Source organism: Anomaloglossus baeobatrachus, chromosome 11, assembly GCF_048569485.1.
Source record: "Anomaloglossus baeobatrachus isolate aAnoBae1 chromosome 11, aAnoBae1.hap1, whole genome shotgun sequence".
In the NCBI taxonomy this organism is placed as follows: domain Eukaryota; kingdom Metazoa; phylum Chordata; class Amphibia; order Anura; family Aromobatidae; genus Anomaloglossus; species Anomaloglossus baeobatrachus.
Genome location: NC_134363.1, coordinates 12,964,742 through 12,990,439, shown reverse-complemented (window position 1 = coordinate 12,990,439; position 25,698 = coordinate 12,964,742). Strand labels below are relative to the sequence as shown.

The window sequence follows — 25,698 nt, the reverse complement described above, 5'->3', positions numbered from 1 at the left end:
ATAGGGGGCAGTATTATAGTAGTTATATTCTTGTACACAGGGGGCAGTATTATAGTAGTTATATTCTTGTACATAGGAGCAGTATTATAGTAGTTATATTCTTGTATATAGGGGGCAGTATTATAGTAGTTATATTCTTGTATATAGGGAGCAGTATTATAGCAGGTATATTCTTGTATATAGGAGCAGTATTATAGTAGTTATATTCTTGTACATAGGAGCAGTATTATTATAGCAGTAATGTTCTTGTACATAGGGGGCGCTGATAATATACTTGCTATGTAGATAGTTGCGCTTCTTTCCATTTTGCGGCTGCCCCAGGTATATTGAGTGTTGCGCAGCCTGTGTCAGTATTGTTCTTTGCACTATGTGGCTATGTGCGCACTGCCTGGTGTGGAGTTTCGCGCTGTCTCTTCAGTGTACTGTATACCCCGGAGGCAGAGGTGAGGAATGAGCACGAGGTGTAATTCTGTAAATGCCATTATAACCCGCAGACGCGGTTCAGGTCTCCTTCTGCCTGCAGGACCTTTCCACGATCTTGGGTTACGGTGCACAATGTGTGGCTCGGAGGCACAGAAAAGTGTAAGTGACAGCAGCGCAACACAGGAGACGGCCGGAGTGCTGCTCGTCATGATGAGTGATACTCACATGACAGTCTTTAACCCCCCCCCCGGGCCCGTCTCGGCCGATAAGACCCCGCGGGTTCAGTTCCTGATCTTACCTTTTAGGATTCTGTTCGTTCCCTTTGTCGTGCCCGTGCTTTATCATCTTATATCTCCCGTGTCGTACGGCCGGCCGAGATATCAGCATGCCGCTGAGCGCCACCCTGCGGAGGGGAGGAAGGCAGCGTTTATTAGTTTACGTGGAATAGTACATTAATTAGACTTTGTGCCACTATCGTGGAGGAGTACGTCTATACAACCGTATGAATGCAAGTGAGGGAATTGCTAGTTGTGCGATTACCCGGTAGTGCAGGGTCGCTGTCACTTTAAGATTTCCTGCTGCGTTACCTTGGAGTCATTAAATATGAGCCGAGAACATAACGTGAGAACCTGGGACATGATCTGCTGTGAATGCGGCACTTCATTGTGTTATATAGGTGGAGTCAGGAGCGATAAGCCCCGGAGATTAGGTGCAGACTTCCGAACCGCAGCGCTGAGCTCCACCGTGGAGGGGGATGATGAGCGGCGCTGAGCTCCACCGTGGAGGGGGATGATGAGCGGCGCTGAGCTCCACCGTGGAGGGGGATGATGAGCGGCGCTGAGCTCCACCGTGGAGGGGGATGATGAGCGGCGCTGAGCTCCACCGTGGAGGGGGATGATGAGCGGCGCTGAGCTCCACCGTGGAGGGGGATGATGAGCGGCGCTGAGCTCCACCGTGGAGGGGGATGATGAGCGGCGCTGAGCTCCACCGTGGAGGGGGATGATGAGCGGCGCTGAGCTCCACCGTGGAGGGGGATGATGAGCGGCGCTGAGCTCCACCGTGGAGGGGGATGATGAGCGGCGCTGAGCTCCACCGTGGAGGGGGATGATGAGCGGCGCTGAGCTCCACCGTGGAGGGGGATGATGAGCGGCGCTGAGCTCCACCGTGGAGGAGGATGATGAGCGGCGCTGAGCTCCACCATGGAGGGGGATGATGAGCGGCGCTGAGCTCCACCGTGGAGGGGATGATGAGCGGCGCTGAGCTCCACCATGGAGGGGGATGATGAGCGGCGCTGAGCTCCACCATGGAGGGGGATTGATGAGCGGCGCTGAGCTCCACCATGGAGGGGGATTGATGAGCGGCGCTGAGCTCCACCATGGAGGGGGATGATGAGCGGCGCTGAGCTCCACCATGGAGGGGGATGATCAGCGGCGCTGAGCTCCACCATGGAGGGGGATGATGAGCGGCGCTGAGCTCCACCATGGAGGGGGATGATGAGCGGCGCTGAGCTCCACCATGGAGGGGGATTGATGAGCGGCGCTGAGCTCCACCATGGAGAGTGATGATGAGCGGCGCTGAGCTCCACTATGGAGGGTGATGATGAGCGGCGCTGAGCTCCACCATGGAGGGTGATGATGAGCGGCCCTGAGCTCCACCATGGAGGGGGATGATCAGCGGCCCCGGAGATTAGGTGCAGACTATTGATCCGCGGCGCAGAGCTCCACCATGGAGGTTATGATCAGCGGCAGTGACCTCCACCATGGGGGTTATGGTCAGCGGCCCCCCAATCTCACCTGACTGCGATGTCGTCGTCCTCGCCGCCCCACCCCCAGTAGGTGTTGGGAAATCCATTCATCTTCATGTATTGTTCTGGGGTGAGAGCCGAGACCCCTCCGAAGTACGTCTTGTACGGCAACCTGTAGAGAGAAGAGTATAGGGATAATCACCAGGGATGGGCCGCGCAGGAGTCCGGGGGAGGGCGGCAAAGGACGGGCAGCGGAGGAGTCCGGAGGAGTCCGGCAAAGGACGGGCAGCGGAGGAGTCCGGGGGAGGGCGGCAAAGGACGGGCAGCGGAGGAGTCCGGGGGAGGGCGGCAAAGGACTGGCAGCGCAGGAGTCCGGGGGAGGGCGGCAAAGGACTGGCAGCGGAGGAGTCCGGGGGAGGGCGGCAAAGGACGGGCAGCGGAGGAGTCCGGGGGAGGGCGGCAAAGGACGGGCAGCGGAGGAGTCCGGGGGAGGGCGGCAAAGGACGGGCAGCGGAGGAGTCCGGGGGAGGGCGGCAAAGGACGGGCAGCGGAGGAGTCCGGGGGAGGGCGGCAAAGGACGGGCAGCGGAGGAGTCCGGGGGAGGGCGGCAAAGGACTGGCAGCGGAGGAGTCCGGGGGAGGGCGGCAAAGGACGGGCAGCGGAGGAGTCCGGGGGAGGGCGGCAATGGACGGGCAGCGGAGGAGTCCGGGGGAGGGCGGCAAAGGACGGGCAGCGGAGGAGTCCGGGGGAGGGCGGCAAAGGACGGGCAGCGGAGGAGTCCGGGGGAGGGCGGCAAAGGACGGGCAGCGGAGGAGTCCGGGGGAGGGCGGCAAAGGACGGGCAGCGGAGGAGTCCGGGGGAGGGCGGCAAAGGACGGGCAGCGGAGGAGTCCGGGGGAGGGCGGCAAAGGACGGGCAGCGGAGGAGTCCGGGGGAGGGCGGCAAAGGACGGGCAGCGGAGGAGTCCGGGGGAGGGCGGCAAAGGACGGGCAGCGGAGGAGTCCGGGGGAGGGCGGCAAAGGACGGGCAGCGGAGGAGTCCGGGGGAGGGCGGCAAAGGACGGGCAGCGGAGGAGTCCGGGGGAGGGCGGCAAAGGACGGGCAGCGGAGGAGTCCGGGGGAGGGCGGCAAAGGACGGGCAGCGGAGGAGTCCGGGGGAGGGCGGCAAAGGACGGGCAGCGGAGGAGTCCGGGGGAGGGCGGCAAAGGACGGGCAGCGGAGGAGTCCGGGGGAGGGAGGCAAAGGACGGGCAGCGGAGGAGTCCGGGGGAGGGAGGCAAAGGACGGGCAGCGGAGGAGTCCGGGGGAGGGAGGCAGGCAAAGGACGGGCAGCGGAGGAGTCCGGGGGAGGGAGGCAGGCAAAGGACGGGCAGCGGAGGAGTCCGGGGGAGGGAGGCAGGCAAAGGACGATCTCCGTCCACACTTGCCCAGTTATTTTGAGAGCTTCCGTAGGGCAGAGGAGTGACCATTAGCGGCCACTAGACGCGCCGGTGTCACACGTGTGACCCACAACTATCACACCAGTTAGCCCTGACTGCACAGCGAGCTGTCCCCCATCTTTCCCTGGATCCTGAGTGACAAATCACTGGGAATATGGCGGAGCGGGGAGGAGATTGCGAGACACGGCTCAGATGTCTGCTCCGGCTGCTATCACATTTCCCACTTCTGCCAATGATAAAGGATTAATGACGTCATTACTGAGGAGCGGCCGTCTGGAGGAGCCGTCTGACGAACCTTCAGGGAGCTGCGGGGCAACTTTCCCAAAAAGCAAGCAATGACTGAACAATAGGAACCCTGCAGCCGCGATGTCACAACACCCTGTAGATGGATCCCGCGTCCTTTCATAGTCAGTGACTAAGTATAGAAGGCAGATTACAGATGTCACACAGGCGTGGGGTCACCAGAGTCCCCTCCGGGGACGGGGACTTCCAGCGCTGTCCGGAAGGTTCTGTAACATCGGATCCTCACTACTTTTGTTCTTGGGAACAGCCAGGACTTTCATGACAACATTGCGGTTTCATACCTAGAACTCCGTCCCGGGGGAAAGGGGGTGCGATCCCAACAAATAAACCCATGTGGGTCAATTATGTGCTACCGATTTATTAAAAAAAAAAAAAAAAGTCCTATAATAATAGCAATGGGATGACTCTGCTGACTCTGCTCCAATCTATACAGCAAAGCCAACAAGTAAGCTGCAGACTGGAGACCAAGAATAGGTAGAGGTGTTATGTACAGAGCCTTACCTGACTCCCCTGGGCCCTATACTATAATAATAGAAATGAGATTACGCTGATCCAGTCTATGCAGCAAAGCCAACAAGTAAGCTGCAGATTGGAGACCAAGAAGAGGCAGAGGAGTTGTGTACGGAGCCTTCCCTGACTCTGCTGGGCCCTATACTATAATAATAAAAATGAGATGACTCTGCTCCAGTCTATACAGCAAAGCCAACAAGTAATTTATAAATTAGAGACAAGAAAGACGCCGAGGAACTGCGTAGGTAGCCTTATCAGACTCTGCTGGCCCTCTCCTATAATAGCAATGATATGACTCTGCTGACTCTGTTCCAGTCTATACAGCAAAGCCAACAAGTAAGCTACAAATTGGAAACCAGGAAGAGGAACTGCATACGGAGCCTTATCTGACTCTGCTGGCCTTGTCCTATAATAGCAATGAGATGACTCTGCTGTATAGACTGGAATAGGGTCAGCAATGCAAACAAGTAAGCTACAAATTGGAGACCAGGAAGAGGAACTGCGTACAGAGCCTTATCTGACTCTACTGGCCTTGTCCTATAATAATAGCAATGAGATGACTCTGCTGACCCTGATCCAGTCTATACAGCAAAGCCAACAAGTAAGCTACAAATTGGAGACCAGGAAGACGCAGAGGAGCGACGTACGTAGCCTTATCGGACTCTGCTGGCCCCATCCTATAATAGTAATGAGATGACTCTGCTCCAGTCTATACAGCAAAGCCAAAAAGTAAGCTGTAGATTACAGGAAAGGTGAGCCCACCGAAATCCCAGCACCTACTTGTATCCAAACTTGTCCATGGCGATGGAGGCGTGTTTGGGGAACTTGTCGCAGGTGTACAGGTTGCGGTCGTCCTCGGGAATGAGGTCCACGTCGTGGAAGAACATGCAGTCCCAATCCTCGTCCTTCATCGCCTCTTTGAAGCCCACGTTCAGCAGCTTCGCCCGGTTGAAGGTGTAATTCCCTGCCTGGAAAGAGACGAGGAGCCCCCAAATATCATCACCGCCAAGGAGAGGAGCCAATTGCATAAATATTAGTACCCCACCGAGCCTCACACCCGACACCTGGGAGATGGGACAACCGCTGATAGTTGGGATATATCAGACACCTCGCTATCTCTGGTTACTGATACGCCATTTTACAGCAGTCATAAAGCGCTGCAAGGGCGCACGGCTGTCAGTCTTGGGTGTTTAACCCTTTGATTCAAGGGGACCCAGAAGAGACCCCGGAGCGTCTGTGCACCGGCAACTGTGAGCGAAAGGGAATCGCTTATCCAGCAACTCCCTAACTAGCATCTGGCTTGACTGCAAGGCTCGGGGGAGGGGAGGTTATCGTCTCCGGAGGTCCCGGTGTCCGGGGGGTCTCGGATCTCTACCTGGTGGATGATGTAGATGCCGTAGTTCAGCTGCTGCCTCTGCAGGAAGGGGTGGAGATGGTACAGGAGGTATTTCAGGTGCTGCTCCCGGTTGCGGTGCGGGATGATGACGGCGGTCTTGTGCGTGGATTCGCAGTCGGGGGGCTTGTACCGGCCTCCTTTGGTCACATACGGATTCTTGTGGACCACGTCTTCCGACGTCAACACCTCCGGCAGCTGCACCCGGATGGGTCCTCCTGGGGCGAGGAGAGAAAGGCAGTATTACATATGGCACGAGTAAGGAGGCTTATTCGCCATGCAATGCTACTCCGGGAAATCACATGCAAATTGCCTCTTCAGAGGGGAAAAAGCACTTAGAGATTAAGATCTAAGGAGGGAGGAGCGGCGTGTGCCGGCTCCACATAACCCCGAGGTCAGAAGAGGCAGAAACCGGAGCAATCGCACCACCGTGAGCGACTGTAATCACAGCGAGGCTCGTATAGAGAACCGCTGCCAAAAACCACATCACAGCCCAACATAGGGGCGACAAGCGAGACTGCGACCGGACGCATCGCCCAGGATTATGTGTCCACTACAGATACACAATATAATGAACAGTCAGCAAACCAACTGCCAGAAACCAACTGCAAAAAGACCAGTCAGCTAAAGCGGAAATGGCAGAAAAGGAAAAGCTACAGCCGGTATTATACTCCAGAGCTGCACTCACTATTCTGCTGGTGCAGTCACTGTGTACATACATTACTGATCCTGAGTTACCTCCTGTATTATACTCCAGAGCTGCACTCCCTATTCTGCTGGTGCAGTCACTGTGTACATACATTACATTACTGATCCTGAGTTACCTCCTGTATTATACTCCAGAGCTGCACTCACTATTCTGCTGGTGCAGTCACTGTGTATATACATTACTGATCCTGAGTTACCTCCTGTATTATACTCCAGAGCTGCACTCACTATTCTGCTGGTGCAGTCACTGTGTACATACATTACTGATCCTGAGTTACCTCCTGTATTATACTCCAGAGCTGCACTCACTATTCTGCTGGTGCAGTCACTGTGTACATACATTACATTACTGATCCTGAGTTACCTCCTATATTATACTCCAGAGCTGCACTCACTATTCTGCTGGTGCAGTCACTGTGTATATACATTACATTCCTGATCCTGAGTTACATCCTGTATTATATTCCAGAGCTGCACTCACTATTCTGCTGGTGCAGTCACTGTGTATATACATTACATTCCTGATCCTGAGTTACATCCTGCATTATATTCCAGAGCTGCACTCACTATTCTGCTGGTGCAGTCACTGTGTACATACATTACATTACTGATCCTGAGTTACCTCCTGTATTATACTCCAGAGCTGCACTCACTATTCTGCTGGTGCAGTCACTGTGTATACAGAGGGGCCGGAAAGGAGCGAGGTCACGCACTCAGTGGAATTTTTGGGAGGATAATCTGGTCATAAGATTAACATAACTCCTAAGTATTTAGGCCCGGACCCCAAAAGTCTATGCGCCCCCTACAGGGGTCTCTAGCGGAGGGGGCGCTGCCCTGGTCTCCTGTTCATTAGGGTCCATGTGATCAGTAAATCACGTTGCGGGCAGCAGTTCCCGGCGGGAGGAGGCAGCAGCAGTGCGGCCCCTTATTTCTCTGGATTGGGGGGTCCCGGAGGTCCCCACATAGCCCATTACCGTTATACACTGGTATCTTGCACCTCCGAGCCATGTAACGGCAGACAGGTCTGCAAATATTTGTGCAGGCGCAGGGAAGACTGGGCGAGTGCACCGACGCCTCTGATCGGCATGTGGTGCCAGGACATGGCGGCATCCGGGGGCACAATGTGACGGTGTCGGCCCCCCCATCTTAATGTCATAATCCTGATTTTGGGTCACCAAACAAAATACCCTCCCAAGAGCTCAGCTTGTCCCCGGGGGGGGGGGGGGGGGGGACGGCGCCGCGTGTTCCCAGGTCAGTCCTAACAGAGGGATAAGCGGTGCCAGGAGCTGCGGATTATGGAGCCCACCTCCCACAGAGAACACTGCCGGATTCATGAGGTTTGGATAATTATACAAGGATAGGGGGGCCGGGGGGCACATGAGGGCGTCAGCTCGGGGCACAGGACCTGCGGGGGGCCAAGACTTGTGCCTGCGATACGGCCTGTATAATTCCGCAATAATCATCCTCACATCTGCACTGAGGACCCCCTGCGATCAGGAAGTCATCCCCTATACATGGGACGGGATCGGTGGGGGTCCCAGCACTCACCCCCCCTGCGATCAGGAAGTCATTCCCTATACATGGGACAGGATCGGTGGGGGTCCCAGCACTCGCACCCCCTGCGATCAGGAAGTCATTCCCTATACATGGGACATGATCGGTGGGGGTCCCAGCACTCGCACCCCCTGCGATCAGGAAGTCATTCCCTATACATGGGACATGATCGGTGGGGGTCCCAGCACTCGCACCCCCTGCGATCAGACCCTTATACATGGGACGGGATCGGTGGGGGTCCCAGCACTCGCACCCCCTGCGATCAGACCCTTATACATGGGACGGGATCGGTGGGGGTCCCAGCACTCGCACCCCCTGCAATCAGGCCCTTATACATGGGATACGATCAGTGGGGGTCCCAGCACTCGCACCACTGCGATCAGGAAGCAGGTGACCGCTGGGGTCAGTGATTGGCTGCAGTGGTCATGGACGTTTTTTTTTTTTTTTGTTCTTTTTTAGAACGTCGGGCGCTCGTTTTCATGAATTTTTTCCTGAAGGTTGGAAATCCCCTTTAGGTGAATGTATAGTGGAGTGTCGTAAAAACCCGACACCCCTCTCGATGGGGAGAGAGTCCGCCGGCCCCACCACCTCTGTACATAAAGGAAAGTCAGGCAGGTGGCGCACGCCCCGACCTTCACACCGCACCACGGCAGGAATCTCACCAGGTTAAATAAACACAAGCCGCCAACGTAACGAAACCGCGTGTAAAAGCAAACATTGCGAAATACCGGAGCGAACTACAAGTCCCAGCACCACCAGATAAAGGGAAATACAGCAACCACCTCAAGCAGCCGGCAGGACCCTTCCATCCCCGAGGAAAATTACAGTCTTGTAAAATAATGGCCTAAATCACTAAGGGGGGGTGGGGGTCCGTCCTGTGACACCACCGCGATGCATTCAATCACTAAGGGGGGGGTCCTTCCTGTGACACCACCGCGATGCATTAAAATCACTAAGGGGGTTCTGTGACACCACCGCAATGCATTAAATCACTAAGGGGGGGGGTCCTTCCAGTGACACCACCGCGATGCATTCAATCACTAAGGGGGGTCCTTCCTGTGACACCACCGCGATGCATTCAATCACTAAGGGGGGGTCCTTCCTGTGACACCACCGCGATGCATTAAAATCACTAAGGGGGGTTCTGTGACACCACCGCAATGCATTAAATCACTAAGGGGGGGTCCTTCCTGTGACACCACCGCGATGCATTCAAATCACTAAGGGGTGGGACCGTCCTGTGAGACCTCCGTGATGTTTATAATGTAGGGTGCTGTGCCAGACCCCTACTCAATCTTACCCTGCAGAGCAGCTCCCCAATTGCACATACCTGGCTTTTCAGGGGGGTCCATAGCGCTGACAATTAGACCCCTACTGGATACACATCACCGCTGTGTATGATGGAAACAGCCCTTTAAGGGAGAAAGTCCCCCCCCCCGCCCCTTCCATGGATGGGTTAAAAGTCAACGCACCCTCCAAATACTGTAAAGATGTTATCGATTGTCCTCTGTTATCAGCCATTTTAGATTGGATAATGGCACAAGTGACAATTCACTGCACCCCCATGAGATGTTCTTGATTGTCCTCTGTTATCAGCCACTTCAGTCTGAATAGTGAAGTGACAATCCCCTGCTCCTGCACAATCCCTTCTATGAATCAGCCGCACCTCTTATAACGCTCCCGACATGACAAGAGCACTGGAGTGTTATAAGAGGAGGGAACGCAAGATCCGCTTTTCCCTTCTCAGGATCTCCGCTTGCTGTTAGTGAGTAGAGCCGTTCTTCCTAGCCACCGGCGGAGGGTTTGTCCTAACATTATCCGGGGCGCAGGTCGCTCTCCTGTCCTGGCAGTTTTCTACAATGCGTCAGCGCCGTCCTGACAGTTTTCTACAATGCGTCAGCGCCGTCCTGACAGTTTGCTACAATGCGTCAGCGCCGTCCTGGCAGTTTGCTACAATGCGTCAGCGCCGTCCTGGCAGTTTGCTACAATGCGTCAGCGCCGTCCTGGCAGTTTGCTACAATGCGTCAGCGCCGTCCTGGCAGTTTGCTACAATGCGTCAGCGCCGTCCTGGCAGTTTGCTACAATGCGTCAGCGCCGTCCTGGCAGTTTGCTACAATGCGTCAGCGCCGTCCTGGCAGTTTGCTACAATGCGTCAGCGCCGTCCTGGCAGTTTGCTACAATGCGTCAGCGCCGTCCTGGCAGTTTGCTACAATGCGTCAGCGCCGTCCTGGCAGTTTGCTACAATGCGTCAGCGCCGTCCTGGCAGTTTGCTACAATGCGTCAGCGCCGTCCTGGCAGTTTGCTACAATGCGTCAGCGCCGTCCTGGCAGTTTGCTACAATGCGTCAGCGCCGTCCTGGCAGTTTGCTACAATGCGTCAGCGCCGTCCTGGCAGTTTGCTACAATGCGTCAGCGCCGTCCTGGCAGTTTGCTACAATGCGTCAGCGCCGTCCTGGCAGTTTGCTACAATGCGTCAGCGCCGTCCTGGCAGTTTGCTACAATGCGTCAGCGCCGTCCTGGCAGTTTGCTACAATGCGTCAGCGCCGTCCTGGCAGTTTGCTACAATGCGTCAGCGCCGTCCTGGCAGTTTGCTACAATGCGTCAGCGCCGTCCTGGCAGTTTGCTACAATGCGTCAGCGCCGTCCTGGCAGTTTGCTACAATGCGTCAGCGCCGTCCTGGCAGTTTGCTACAATGCGTCAGCGCCGTCCTGGCAGTTTGCTACAATGCGTCAGCGCCGTCCTGGCAGTTTGCTACAATGCGTCAGCGCCGTCCTGGCAGTTTGCTACAATGCGTCAGCGCCGTCCTGGCAGTTTGCTACAATGCGTCAGCGCCGTCCTGGCAGTTTGCTACAATGCGTCAGCGCCGTCCTGGCAGTTTGCTACAATGCGTCAGCGCCGTCCTGGCAGTTTGCTACAATGCGTCAGCGCCGTCCTGACAGTTTGCTACAATGTGTCAGCGCCGTCCTGGCAGTTTGCTACAATGTGTCAGCGCCGTCCTGGCAGTTTGCTACAATGTGTCAGTGCCGTCCTGGCAGTTTGCTACAATGTGTCAGCGCAGGATAAAGGACTATGTGGGGGGTCATCATCCAATGCAACACAAAGTCACCCCTAGCTGGACAATGCTACACATGGGGTGCACTAATTTATGCACCCCGCTAGGTTGCATTTTTCCACCACTTACCTAGGAAAGGCGAGGTCTCGGGGCAGTATGGTAGCAGATCTTCCCGCACGGCAACCCTGGATATCAAGCTGAGGTTGGCGTAGACGTCACCGGGAGAGGAAAGGTTCTGTCCGTTCAGCAGCGCGAGAGAATGGGGTCCGTTTTTATAAAAAATACCGAAGAAATAGGCCACGCGCTTCCGGTAACCTTCCCGGTACAGCAGCGCCATCACCACCAGCTGGACGCAGAGGAACAGCAGCAGGTACCGGCCCTTGGCGAGCACCATGATTTCACAGACGTGGCGAAAAACCCCCAAAAAACACCTAAAAAAATAAACACAATGGCCTCCTCCAGTCCACGTGTCCTCGGCGGATTATAGCAAGTTTCTGCTCGCCTCCCGATGAAGGATGATAAGAGCCGTCATCTCTCCTCTCCGGGCCGAGTCATGACGGGAGGAGGGGGAAGAAATCCTCAAAAAGGGAAATATAAGGAGGGGGGCCGGGGGGCGTAAGGCACATGGGCTAGGGTCCGCTCCTCCGAGGTCCAGGGCTGCATCGGCAGAGGAACATGTTCAGATGTCGGATCCTGCAAGAAATAAGACGGGTGCACGTTAGTCAAGTGGGCGAGACGCGTTTTTCGGAGGAAGTGGAGATGGATGGATGCCCAGAATCACCTGAACGCGGCCAGTTCCCTCCTGCGCGCCGAGCTTGTGGCAATCACTAGGAAGTGAAGCGCAGAACGAGAGCAGCAGGAGGAGAGGGAGGCGAGGGAGGAGCGGTGCCGCTGCCAGCAATTAGGCAGCTAGCGGGGAGGGAGCGAGAGAGGGGTGCACACAAAAAGCCGAAAGAACAAAGCAAATTCCAGCCGCCGGGAGCCAAACAAAGAAGTGGCCCGACGCGTTTCATACCTCAAGGTTGTACTTGGCTCCGGTCATCACTGTCATATAAACCCCTGACACAAGCCTGGGCGGACCACCCCCGGGGGGGCGGGGGGCACACAAAATGTAAGATACTGGGCACGACGATGGCCGCAGCCGCCACATCAGCGCAAAACACTTTTCTAAAACTTCTACAACTTTTCCATGTACTTCTACTTTTATAGGAGTTTGTATTTTTTTTAAACTTATTTTTTAGGCTTTGATGCGTTTTTTTGAGGGCAGGAGATCCGGGAGGGCCAAAAAGGGTGCCAAAAGGGAGGGCCAAAAAGGGTGCCAAAAAGGGTTCCAAAGAAAGGGCCAAAAAGGGTTCCAAAGAAAGGGCCAAAAAGGGTTCCAAAGAAAGGGCCAAAAAGGGTTCCAAAGAAAGGGCCAAAAAGGGTTCCAAAGAAAGGGCCAAAAAGGGTTCCAAAGAAAGGGCCAAAAAGGGTTCCAAAGAAAGGGCCAAAAAAGGTTCCAAAGAAAGGGCCAAAAAAGGTTCCAAAGAAAGGGCCAAAAAAGGTTCCAAAGAAAGGGCCAAAAAAGGTTCCAAAGAAAGGGCCAAAAAGGGTTCCAAAGAAAGGGCCAAAAAGGGTTCCAAAGAAAGGGCCAAAAAGGGTTCCAAAGAAAGGGCCAAAAAAGGGTTCCCAAGAAAGGGCCAAAAAGGGTTCCAAAGAAAGGGCCAAAAAGGGTTCCAAAGAAAGGGCCAAAAAGGGTTCCAAAGAAAGGGCCAAAAAGGGTTCCAAAGAAAGGGCCAAAAAGGGTTCCAAAGAAAGGGCCAAAAAGGGTTCCAAAGAAAGGGCCAAAAAGGGTTCCAAAGAAAGGGCCAAAAAGGGTTCCAAAGAAAGGGCCAAAAAGGGTTCCAAAGAAAGGGCCAAAAAGGGTTCCAAAGAAAGGGCCAAAAAGGGTTCCAAAGAAAGGGCCAAAAAGGGTTCCAAAGAAAGGGCCAAAAAGGGTTCCAAAGAAAGGGCCAAAAAGGGTTCCAAAGAAAGGGCCAAAAAGGGTTCCAAAGAAAGGGCCAAAAAGGGTTCCAAAGAAAGGGCCAAAAAGGGTTCCAAAGAAAGGGCCAAAAAGGGTTCCAAAGAAAGGGCCAAAAAGGGTTCCAAAGAAAGGGCCAAAAAGGGTTCCAAAGAAAGGGCCAAAAAGGGTTCCAAAGGAGGGCCAAAAAGGGTTCAAAAGGAGGGCCAAAAAGGGTTCAAAAGGGAGGGCCAAAAAGGGTTCAAAAGGGAGGGCCAAAAAGGGTTCAAAAGGGAGGGCCAAAAAGGGTTCAAAAGGGAGGGCCAAAAAGGGTTCAAAAGGGAGGGCCAAAAAGGGTTCAAAAGGAAGGGCCAAAAAGGGTTCAAAAGGAAGGGCCAAAAAGGGTTCAAAAGGAAGGGCCAAAAAGGGTGCAAAAGGAGGGCCAAAAAGGGTGCAAAAGGAGGGCCAAAAAGGGTGCAAAAGGAGGGCCAAAAAGGGTGCAAAAGGAGGGCCAAAAAGGGTGCAAAAGGAAGGCCAAAAAGGGTGCAAAAGGAGGGCCAAAAGGCTTCAGAGAGGGCAAAAGGCTTCAGAGAGGGCAAAAGGCTTCAGAGAGGGCAAAAGGCTTCAGAGAGGGCAAAAGGCTTCAGAGAGGGCAAAAGGCTTCAGAGAGGGCAAAAGGCTTCAGAGAGGGCAAAAGGCTTCAGAGAGGGCAAAAGGCTTCAGAGAGGGCAAAAGGCTTCAGAGAGGGCAAAAGGCTTCAGAGAGGGCAAAAGGCTTCAGAGAGGGCAAGGTTCGTCACAAAATTGCAAGTAAAACCTGATCCAGTAAAGGCAATGAGTATCCTAGAGCCCCGTGCACACGTTGATTTTTTTCTTTCATTGCAAATTTGTTGCAGAAAATAATTTGCAGCGTTTTTTTTTTTTAACCCATTGACTTCAATTTCAAAAACGATGCAAACATCGCTTCATGGAAAATTCACCAAGAACTCAAAATGATAATTCAGCGACAGTGTGTGAACTGATCATTTTCAATATCTCTGCTTGCTGTCATTGAATAAACGCATTCAGAAGGAGAAACATAATGATACCACAATACACATCAATACACAGGTACACAGGGTTACTGTTTGGGCCACTGTTGATCACTTCTGGGGTTTTGGCATTTGCTGACATTATACTTCCAAAAAAACAATTTTGGTTCTTGAAATCTGAGCCAAATCAAAAGTTCTTTTTATTTGTCTTTTAGGTTTGTTTTTTTTTGCTTTCAAAATTGCAATAAACAAAGAAATAAAAATATATTCCATATTCAGCTAAAATGTCGCAAATCTTTTGCAAACAAAATTGAGGCGTACATAAAATCCCTCCATGGGGGGAGGAATCGGAGAACATTTGCGTCAAAAATATGACATTTTATAAAGAAAAAGCACAATTGATGAATCAGTCGCACAAATTTAGTAAGGAAAAGGCGACCAAAACATAAATGAAAAAAAGAAAAAGAAAAACAGATTGACATATGAAACAGATTTTAAAAAAAAAATAAAAAAAAAATGTACAAATTAAAATAATTTGGTGAAAATGAAAAAAAAAAAAGATTAAAAATAGATGAAAGAAAAAAAATAAAATAATCTAATTAAAATTATAGGAAAAATAAAAAATTATAAAAAGAGAATATAATAAACTACTACTACTAATAATAATAATAAACTAAAATATTAAAATGCAAAACAACATTTTGTATTTTAAAATTGTAGATTAGTAGCTTCATAATTATTTTTATTATAATTTTAGATTTATAGTATTTTAATAATGTAGATTATTGGTAGTTTATTTTATATTTTATTCTTTTATTAAAATCTAAAATTATAATAAGAATTATAAAAAAAACTATTAATGATCTGCAATATTAAAATAAAATAATAATTAAAATCTAAAATTATAACAAAAATAAAACTACTACTGCTGTTGCTACTACTAATAATAATAATCTGCAATATTAAAATACAAGAATAATTATAAATAATAATATTAATAAATAATCTAAAATTATAACAAAAATAAAATAACTACTGCTGTTGCTACCACTACTACTAATAATAATCTGCAATATTAAAATATAAAAATAATCTAAAAAAAAAATAAATTATAAAATAAACTGCTAGTACTAATAAACTACAATATTAAAGTGCAAAATAATAATAGTAATAAACTAATAAAGAATCTACAAATTTAAAATACAAAATACTAAAAATCTAAAATAAAAATAAAATAACTAGCACTACTAGTAATCTACAATAGTAAAGTATAAAATATTTTGTACTTTAACATTGTAGATTTAATATTCGTGGTAGTTTATTTTATAATATTTTAGATTTTTAGTATTTATTTTGTATTTTAAATTGTAGATTAGTTTATAACTATTATTATTTTGCAGTTTATTAGTACTAGCAGTTTATTTTATCACATTCTATTTTTTATTATTATTTTAGATTTATATTGTATAATAATAATAATAATAATAATAATAATTATAAAATAATGTAGAATATTAAAACACAAAATACATACTAAATATCTAAAATAAAAAAATTATAAAAAACTACTACTTCTGATGCTAATTGAAAATATTAAAATACAAAATAAATACTAAATATCTAAAAAATATTATAAAAACTACTACTACTTCATAATAATAATAACAATATTATTACAACAACAATCTAAAATATTAAAATACAAAATAATAAATATCTAAAATAAAAAAAATAAAACACTACTAATTCAAAATATTAAAATCCAAATAAATACTAAATATATTAAAATACAAAATAATAAATAGTAAATATCTAAAATAAAAAAATAAAATACTACTAATTTAAAATATTAAAATACTAAATAAATACTAAAAGTCTAAAATAAAAAGAAAATTATAAAACTGCTGCTGCTAGTAGGGGGGTGCGTTTATTAGTGCTTGTCTGTTGTCAGATAAGGGGTCAGGTGTATGGACATTACAGGGAGGGTCCGCTGCTCATTAAATGCCCCCCACCTAATGTGCCCCATTTAAATAACTGGCATGTAATACTGCATTTCCCCTCTAGTGGCCACTGCAGGGAAAAGCTTTAGCCGGACACCACTTCCTGTGTCGATCACTCGGGATCAGAGGTGATCAGTGTGGCCTGTGGCCTCTGAAGCCGCCACAATGGACGGCAGTCCCGGATGCAGAAGGCGCCTGAGCTCCTTCCTTGTGGTCGCACTGATGGGACCTTGCTGCTAAATATACAGAGCATCCCCCATCAGGATCTACATCAACAAACTGCTAAAATAACAATCCCCAAAATGTTAAAATAATGCTATTCGCTCATGGGGCCCACCGAGCTGACGATTGTGGGGGTCTTTGCCATGCAAGCCCCTCGTGTTGATGGAAGATCATTCCGGAAAGTATCAAGAACAAAGCAGAAAGTGAGTGATCACCGGGCGGCGGATTACCTGCTAAACTGTTCACGGCCGAGCGGATCTGAGCAAACGTGCCAGGTATAAAGTATCACCTGCGGGATGGGATCCCCGGCTGCGTGTGACACCGAGGAGGAAGCGCCAGAGGACAAAGTGGTTTACACAGAGGAAATAAAAAAAAGTTACAAGCCCCGCCGCAGAGGAGGAAATAACGGCACAAAGCGAGGCACAGCGGGGAAATCCCAGGGGTCAGGGTGCACCGAGGAGAGGAGACAAATCCCCGGACCCCCGAAATCCTGCCGGGGCCACGATGGGAAGACACGGGGAGCTAAAGAAGTGGGTGCAGGAAGGAAAGGGTTAACCGCATTTTTAAAGTTTTTCAAACTGAAACTTTTTGAAACTTTATAATCTTTGCAGCCTTCTGATTGGATAGGGTCAAAATCCACGCGCCTCCCCCAACACTACGCAAGGGGGGGGGGCCTCCCCCAACACTACGCAAGGGGGGGCCTCCCCCAACACTACGCAAGGGGGGGGGGGCCTCCCCCAACACTACGCAAGGGGGGGGGGGGCCTCCCCCAACACTACGCAAGGGGGGGGGGGCCTCCCCCAACACTACGCAAGGGGGGGGGGCCTCCCCCAACACTACGCAAGGGGGGGGGGCCTCCCCCAACACTACGCAAGGGGGGGGGGCCTCCCCCAACACTACGCAAGGGGGGGGGCCTCCCCCAACACTACGCAAGGGGGGGGGCCTCCCCCAACACTACGCAAGGGGGGGGGGCCTCCCCCAACACTACGCAAGGGGGGGGCCTCCCCCAACACTACGCAAGGGGGGGGCCTCCCCCAACACTATGCAAGGGGGGGGCCTCCCCCAACACTATGCAAGGGGGGGGGGCCTCCCCCAACACTATGCAAGGGGGGGGCCTCCCCCAACACTACGCAAGGGGGGGGGCCTCCCCCAACACTACGCAAGGGGGGGGGGCCTCCCCCAACACTACGCAAGGGGGGGCCTCCCCCAACACTATGCAAGAGGGGGGCCTCCCCCAACACTACCCAAGGGGGGGGGGCCTCCCCCAACACTACGCAAGGGGGGGGCCTCCCCCAACACTATGCAGGGGCCTCTCATATTGAGAAGTTAGAAAAGTTGCTCAGCTCCGGGGTGATCTAATTTCCGCGTATAAATACACATATAGTAAGCACAAAACACTGGATTTATCTCTTGCAAGCCCCAGAGGCAATCTATACATGTGAGGGAAAGGCGATCCCGGCAGCTAAACAGGAAAGGGTTCTTTACAGTTAGAGCAGTCAGACTGTGAATACCGACCACAAGAGGTAGTAATGGCAGATACTATAACAGTAATTACAGAAGAGCCGGATATTTCTCTCACAACAAACGGTATTATGGGTTATAAATAATCCAGCATCAGATAATGAGCAATATGTGGAGAAAGAAGGAATTAAAGTGAGGCAAGAATTCAACAAAACTGCGACAGAGAAAACATAGAATAATGAGGGATTATAATAGTTATATTCTTGTACATAGGAGGCAGTATTATAGTAGTTATATTCTTGTACATAGGAGGCAGTATTATAGTAGTTATATTCTTGTACATGGGGTGCAGTATTATAGTAGTTATATTCTTGTATATAGGGAGCAGTATTATAGCAGTTATATTCTTGTATATAGGGAGCAGTATTATAGTAGTTATATTCTTGAACATAGGGGGCAGTATTATAGTAGTTATATTCTTGTATATAGGGAGCAGTATTATAGCAGTTATATTCTTGTATATAGGGAGCAGTATTATAGTAGTTATATTCTTGTACATGGGGTGCAGTATTATAGTAGTTATATTCTTGTATATAGGAGCAGTATTATAGTAGTTATATTCTTGAACATAGGGGGCAGTATTATAGTAGTTATATTCTTGTATATAGGGAGCAGTATTATAGCAGTTATATTCTTGTATATAGGGAGCAGTATTATAGTAGTTATATTCTTGTATATAGGGAGCAGTATTATAGTAGTTATATTCTTGTATATAGGGAGCAGTATTATAGTAGTTATATTCTTGTACATAGGGGCAGTATTATAGTAGTTATATTCTTGTATATAGGGGCAGTATTATAGTAGGTATATTCTTGTATATAGGGGGCAGTATTATAGTAGTTATATTCCTGTACATAGGGGGCAGTATTATAGTAGGTATATTCTTGTATATAGGGGGCAGTATTATAGTAGTTATATTCCTGTACATAGGGGGCAGTATTATAGTAGGTATATTCTTGTATATAGGGAGCAGTATTATAGTAGTTATATTCTTGTATATAGGGAGCAGTATTATAGTAGTTATATTCTTGTACATAGGAGCAGTATTATAGTAGTTATATTCTTGTATATAGGGAGCAGTATTATAGTAGTTATATTCTTGTATATAGGGAGCAGTATTATAGTAGTTATATTCTTGTACATAGGAGCAGTATTATAGTAGGTATATTCTTGTATATAGGGGGCAGTATTATAGTAGTTATATTCTTGTACATAGGGGCAGTATTATAGTAAGTATATTCTTGTATATAGGGGGCAGTATTATAGTAGTTATATTCCTGTACATAGGGGGCAGTATTATAGTAGGTATATTCTTGTATATAGGGGGCAGTATTATAGTAGTTATATTCTTGTACATAGGGGCAGTATTATAGTAGGTATATTCTTGTATATAGGGGGCAGTATTATAGTAGTTATATTCTTGTACATAGGGGCAGTATTATAGTAGGTATATTCTTGTATATAGGGGGCAGTATTATAGTAGTTATATTCCTGTACATAGGGGGCAGTATTATAGTAGGTATATTCTTGTATATAGGGGGCAGTATTATAGTAGTTATATTCTTGTACATAGGGGCAGTATTATAGTAGGTATATTCTTGTATATAGGGGGCAGTATTATAGTAGTTATATTCCTGTACATAGGGGGCAGTATTATAGTAGGTATATTCTTGTATATAGGGAGCAGTATTATAGTAGGTATATTCTTGTATATAGGAGCAGTATTATAGTAGTTATATTCCTGTACATAGGAGCAGTATTATAGTAGTTATATTCTTGTACATAGGGGGCAGTATTATAGTAGTTATATTCTAGTACATAGGGGCAGTATTATAGTAGTTATATTCTTGTATATAGGGGGCAGTATTATAGTAGTTATATTCTTGTACATAGGGGCAGTATTATAGTAGGTATATTCTTGTATATAGGGGGCAGTATTATAGTAGTTATATTCTTGTACATAGGGGCAGTATTATAGTAGGTATATTCTTGTATATAGGGGGCAGTATTATAGTAGTTATATTCCTGTACATAGGGGGCAGTATTATAGTAGGTATATTCTTGTATATAGGGGGCAGTATTATAGTAGTTATATTCTTGTACATAGGGGCAGTATTATAGTAGGTATATTCTTGTATATAGGGGGCAGTATTATAGTAGTTATATTCCTGTACATAGGGGGCAGTATTATAGTAGGTATATTCTTGTATATAGGGAGCAGTATTATAGTAGGTATATTCTTGTATATAGGAGCAGTATTATAGTAGTTATATTCCTGTACATAGGAGCAGTATTATAGTAGTTATATTCTTGTACATAGGAGCAGTATTATAGTAGTTATATTCTTGTACATAGGGGCAGTATTATAGTAGTTATATTCTTGTATATAGGGGGCAGTATTATAGTAGTTATATTCTTGTATATAGGAGCAGTATTATAGTAGTTATATTCCTGTACATAGGAGCAGTATTATAGTAGTTATATTCCTGTATATAGGAGCAGTATTATAGTAGTTATATTCTTGTACATAGGAGCAGTATTATAGTAGTTATATTCTTGTACATAGTAGCAGTATTATAGTAGTTATATTCTTGTATATAGGGGCAGTATTATAGTAGTTATATTCTTGTATATAGGAGCAGTATTATAGTAGTTATATTCTTGTATATAGGAGCAGTATTATAGTAGTTATATTCTTGTACATAGGAGCAGTATTATAGTAGTTATATTCCTGTATATAGGAGCAGTATTATAGTAGTTATATTCCTGTACATAGAGGCAGTATTATAGTAGTTATATTCTTGTATATAGGAGCAGTATTATAGTAGGTATATTCTTGTACATAGGAGCAGTATTATAGTAGTTATATTCCTGTACATAGGAGCAGTAATATATATATATGTATCCAGTCTACACCATGCTCTGTGAGCTGAATACACAAGTCTCTGTCCTGACAGTTTGTTACAATGTGTCAGTGCAGGATGTGCGCACAGTAGGAGAGCAGCAGTCACGTTTGGATACCTTTGTGCTCCAATTAGATGCAGGAGGCTCGCACAGAAGCCTCGGGGGTCACATATGGCTCCCCGACACATCTGCAGCACAGAGCAGGGTAGAAGAATGGGAGGAGGTGGGAGACAAAGGGCCGTAACACCGCAGGGAAAATCCGCACACTTAAAGGAACAGTAAAGCTGCAGACTATCTCCGTTATTTGCAATATAGCTATAAGGCAGCTCTGTTGTTCCCTGTTATCAGCCGTTTTATTTCACACATTTTTCAATTGGAGGAGTCTTATATAATCTGCAATCAGGGTTATTAGCGGCTTCTTCTGTATCCGCACTATTATAACCTCTGGACTTTTGGGTTAAGGGTGAGACAACGAAAACATACAACAATGTGGAAACAGTCAGCAAGCAGGTAGGGGTTGTGAAAATTAGTGACTAGCACCTGGTGTAAAATAAGTCCCCCAAAAACTCCCATTCCCCAGCCAGCAGCGGAAAAAGCTCTGTATAGACACTGATGGCGAAGGAGTTCAGCTCTGAAGTTGCAGAACTGCGAATACAGCAGACGAAAAAGCTCTGCACAGGTATTGATGGTAAATGAGGCACAGACATTGATGGTGAAGGAGTTCAGCTCTGAAGCTGCATAGACATATTGATGGTGAAGGAGTTCAGCTCTGAAGCTGCAGAATTGTAAATGCAGCAGACTAAAAAGCTCTGCAGAGACATTGATGGTGAAGGGATTCAGCTCTGAAGCTGCAGAATTGTAAATGCAGCAGACGAAAAAGCTTTGTACAGACATTGATGGTGAAGGCGTTCACCTCTGAAGCTGCAGAATTGTGAATGCAGCATACGAAAAAGCTCTGCACAGACATTGATGGTGAAGGAGTTCAGCTCTGAAGCTGCAGAATTGTGAATGCAGCATACTAAAAAGCTCTGTACAGACATTGATGGTGAAGAAATTCAGCTCTGAAACTGCAGAATTGTGAATGCAGCAACAGAAAAAGCTCTGTACAGATATTGATGTTGAAGGAGTTCAGCTCTGAAGATGCAGAATTGTGATTGCGGCAGACTAAAAAAAGCTCTGCAGACATTGATGGTGAAGGAGTTCAGCTCCGAAGCTGCAGAATTGTGAATGCAGCAGACTAAAAAAAGCTCTGCAGACATTGATGGTGAAGGAGTTCAGCTCTGAAGCTGCTAAATTGTGAATGCAGCAGACAGCGAATTGCACTGCCCCATCCTCCCTCCCATCTAACTAGAAATCCACGGGGCAGTAAAATGCACTGACCTGGATAGCCGTAATGAGGGGAAAGGATTCATTTTTAATGCATGAGCTGTAGAAACTTCCTCCCTCCGAGTCACGCTATTGACCGGCAGGGGCGCGTTTTAGGCTGTCGCTGCCGCACACACCTGAGGATTCCTGGCAGGGGAACAGTCCGGGCCTCACTGAGGCACTAACCACGTCAGAGTTTAATCATTACATATTTACGATGCACTTACGATTTTAAAAGGTCGTAAATTCATTGAAATACATAACGTTTTCTTACCTGGTGTAAAAGCCGCTGCTCTCGTGAATCCGGCGACGTTTCTCTTTTCTCCCTGCGCCTCTCCGTTCCCGAGATACGGCCTCTTCTTCCCCATACATACATACATACATACATACATACATACACACACACACACACACACACATATATATATATATATATATATATATATAAAAATGTAGTCTTTTTACAAGTGGGAGTGGTCCCTCATGTGCCACACCCATGTGGCTAAAATGTCAAGTACAGGAAAGAAGGGGCCGCATCTCAGGAACGGAGGGGCGCAGGAAGAAAAGAGAAACATCCCCGGATTCAGGAGAAAAGCGGTAATTAGAGCAGGTAAAAAACTACTACGTATCTCTGCTTGCTTTAAATGAATAGAATTAGTCTCGCCCATAACACATGGTTTGTTACAATGTTTCAGGGCGCGTTACTGTAAGAAGCCGTGGCATGAGTTGGATGATTCTGCACAAGAATCAATTTGTATCAATTCACTGACAGCAAGCAGGGATACAATGCACTAAATACAAAAATTATCAGCACTGATCGCGAGAGTGAAAGGACCGTGTCCCCCCTTATTCCGGAATGGTCAGAGACAAATCGTGGGCAAAGCAGAACGCGACCAGGGCCAGGGGAGGGAATTGCTATTCATGCCTCGCCCGCCTCCATTGTCACGGGTCTTATCTTTTGTGCAGCATCTACACTTTATTCTTCCTTGACCTCCCGCTCAACAGTCAAGAAAAACTGGTAAAACCGGAAGCATCAAGTTCCTTTATATCTAGATGGAAAAAGAACGGTCCATCCCAAGTCACCGGCCCGCACCTATACACCCCAAGTTACAGCACTCACCGGCCCGCACCTATACACCCCAAGTTACAGCAGTCACCAGTCCGCACCTATACACCCCAAGTCACAGCAGTCACCGACCCGCACCTATACACCCCAAGTCACCGGCCCGCACCTATACACCCCAAGTCACCGGCCCGCACCTATACACCCCAAGTCACCGGCCCGCACCTATACACCCCAAGTTACCGGCCCGCACCTATACACCCCAAGTCACCGGCCCGCACCTATACACCCCAAGTCACCGGCCCGCACCTATACACCCCAAGTCACAGTGGTCACCGGCCTGCACCTATACACCCCAAGTCACAGTGGTCACCAACCCACACCTATACACCCCAAGTCACAGTGGTCACCGGCCCGCACCTATACACCCCAAGTCACCGGACCGCACCTATACACCCCAAGTCACCGGCCCACACCTATACACCCCAAGTCACAGTGGTCACCGACCCACACCTATACACCCCAAGTCACAGTGGTCACCGGCCCGCACCTATACACCCCAAGTCACAGTGGTCACCGGCCCGCACCTATACACCCCAAGTCACCGGCCCGCACCTATACACCCCAAGTCACCGGCCCGCACCTATACACCCCAAGTCACCGGCCCGCACCTATACACCCCAAGTCACCGGCCCGCACCTATACACCCCAAGTCACAGCAGTCACCGACCCACACCTATACACCCCAAGTCACCGGCCCACACATATACACCCCAAGTTACAGCAGTCACCGGCCCGCACCTATACACCCCAAGTCACAGCGGTCACCGACCCACACCTATACACCTGAAGTCACCGGCCCGCACCTATACACCCCAAGTCACCGGCCCACACCTATACACCCCAAGTCACCGGCCCGCACCTATACACCCCAAGTCACCGGCCCGCACCTATACACCCCAAGTCACCGGCCCGCACCTATACACCCCAAGTCACCGGCCCGCACCTATACACCCCAAGTCACCGGCCCGCACCTATGCACCCCAAGTCACCGGCCCGCACCTATACACCCCAAGTCACCGGCCCGCACCTATACACCCCAAGTCACTGGCCCGCACCTATACACCCCAAGTCACCGGCCCGCACCTATACACCCCAAGTCACCGGCCCACACCTATACACCCCAAGTCACAGTGGTCACCGGCCCGCACCTATACACCCCAAGTCACCGGACCGCACCTATACACCCCAAGTCACAGTGGTCACCGACCCACACCTATACACCCCAAGTCACAGTGGTCACCGGCCCGCACCTATACACCCCAAGTCACAGTGGTCACCGGCCCGCACCTATACACCCCAATTCACCGGCCCGCACCTATACACCCCAAGTCACCGGCCCGCACCTATACACCCCAAGTCACTGGCCCGCACCTATACACCCCAAGTCACCGGCCCGCACCTATACACCCCAAGTCACAGTGGTCACCGGCCCGCACCTATACACCCCAAGTCACAGTGGTCACCAACCCACACCTATACACCCCAAGTCACAGTGGTCACCAACCCACACCTATACACCCCAAGTCACAGTGGTCACCGGCCCGCACCTATACACCCCAAGTCACCGGCCCACACCTATACACCCCAAGTCACAGTGGTCACCGACCCACACCTATACACCCCAAGTCACAGTGGTCACCGGCCCGCACCTATACACCCCAAGTCACAGTGGTCACCGGCCCGCACCTATACACCCCAAGTCACCGGCCCGCACCTATACACCCCAAGTCACCGGCCCGCACCTATACACCCCAAGTCACCGGCCCGCACCTATACACCCCAAGTCACCGGCCCGCACCTATACACCCCAAGTCACAGCAGTCACCGACCCACACCTATACACCCCAAGTCACCGGCCCACACATATACACCCCAAGTTACAGCAGTCACCGGCCCGCACCTATACACCCCAAGTCACAGCGGTCACCGACCCACACCTATACACCTGAAGTCACCGGCCCGCACCTATACACCCCAAGTCACCGGCCCGCACCTATACACCCCAAGTCACCGGCCCGCACCTATACACCCCAAGTCACTGGCCCGCACCTATACACCCCAAGTCACCGGCCCGCACCTATACACCCCAAGTCACCGGCCCACACCTATACACCCCAAGTCACAGTGGTCACCGGCCCGCACCTATACACCCCAAGTCACAGTGGTCACCAACCCACACCTATACACCCCAAGTCACAGTGGTCACCGGCACGCACCTATACACCCCAAGTCACCGGACCGCACCTATACACCCCAAGTCACAGTGGTCACCGACCCACACCTATACACCCCAAGTCACAGTGGTCACCGGCCCGCACCTATACACCCCAAGTCACAGTGGTCACCGGCCCGCACCTATACACCCCAAGTCACCGGCCCGCACCTATACACCCCAAGTCACCGGCCCGCACCTATACACCCCAAGTCACC

The 25,698-nt window shown here is 49.3% G+C and overlaps 1 protein-coding gene across 3 annotated transcripts in view; it reads right to left on the bottom strand.

Moving 5' to 3' along the window:
* Nucleotides 1-25,698, bottom strand: part of LOC142255936 (beta-1,4-galactosyltransferase 3-like) — a 46,562-nt gene that overhangs the window by 5,534 nt on the left and 15,330 nt on the right. For 2 of the 3 annotated variants that reach the window (XM_075327385.1, XM_075327386.1), the window contains exons 2-6: nt 11,252-11,815; nt 5,792-6,027; nt 5,197-5,384; nt 2,217-2,339; nt 722-826 (exon numbers count right to left, since the gene is read on the bottom strand). In XM_075327385.1, coding sequence (XP_075183500.1) covers nt 722-826; nt 2,217-2,339; nt 5,197-5,384; nt 5,792-6,027; nt 11,252-11,516 — 917 coding nt within the window. In that variant the 5' untranslated portion in view covers nt 11,517-11,815. Of the gene's footprint in view, nt 1-721; nt 827-2,216; nt 2,340-5,196; nt 5,385-5,791; nt 6,028-11,251; nt 11,816-11,903; nt 11,961-25,698 lie in introns of those variants that run through there. The other variant, XM_075327387.1, reaches the window with a different exon arrangement.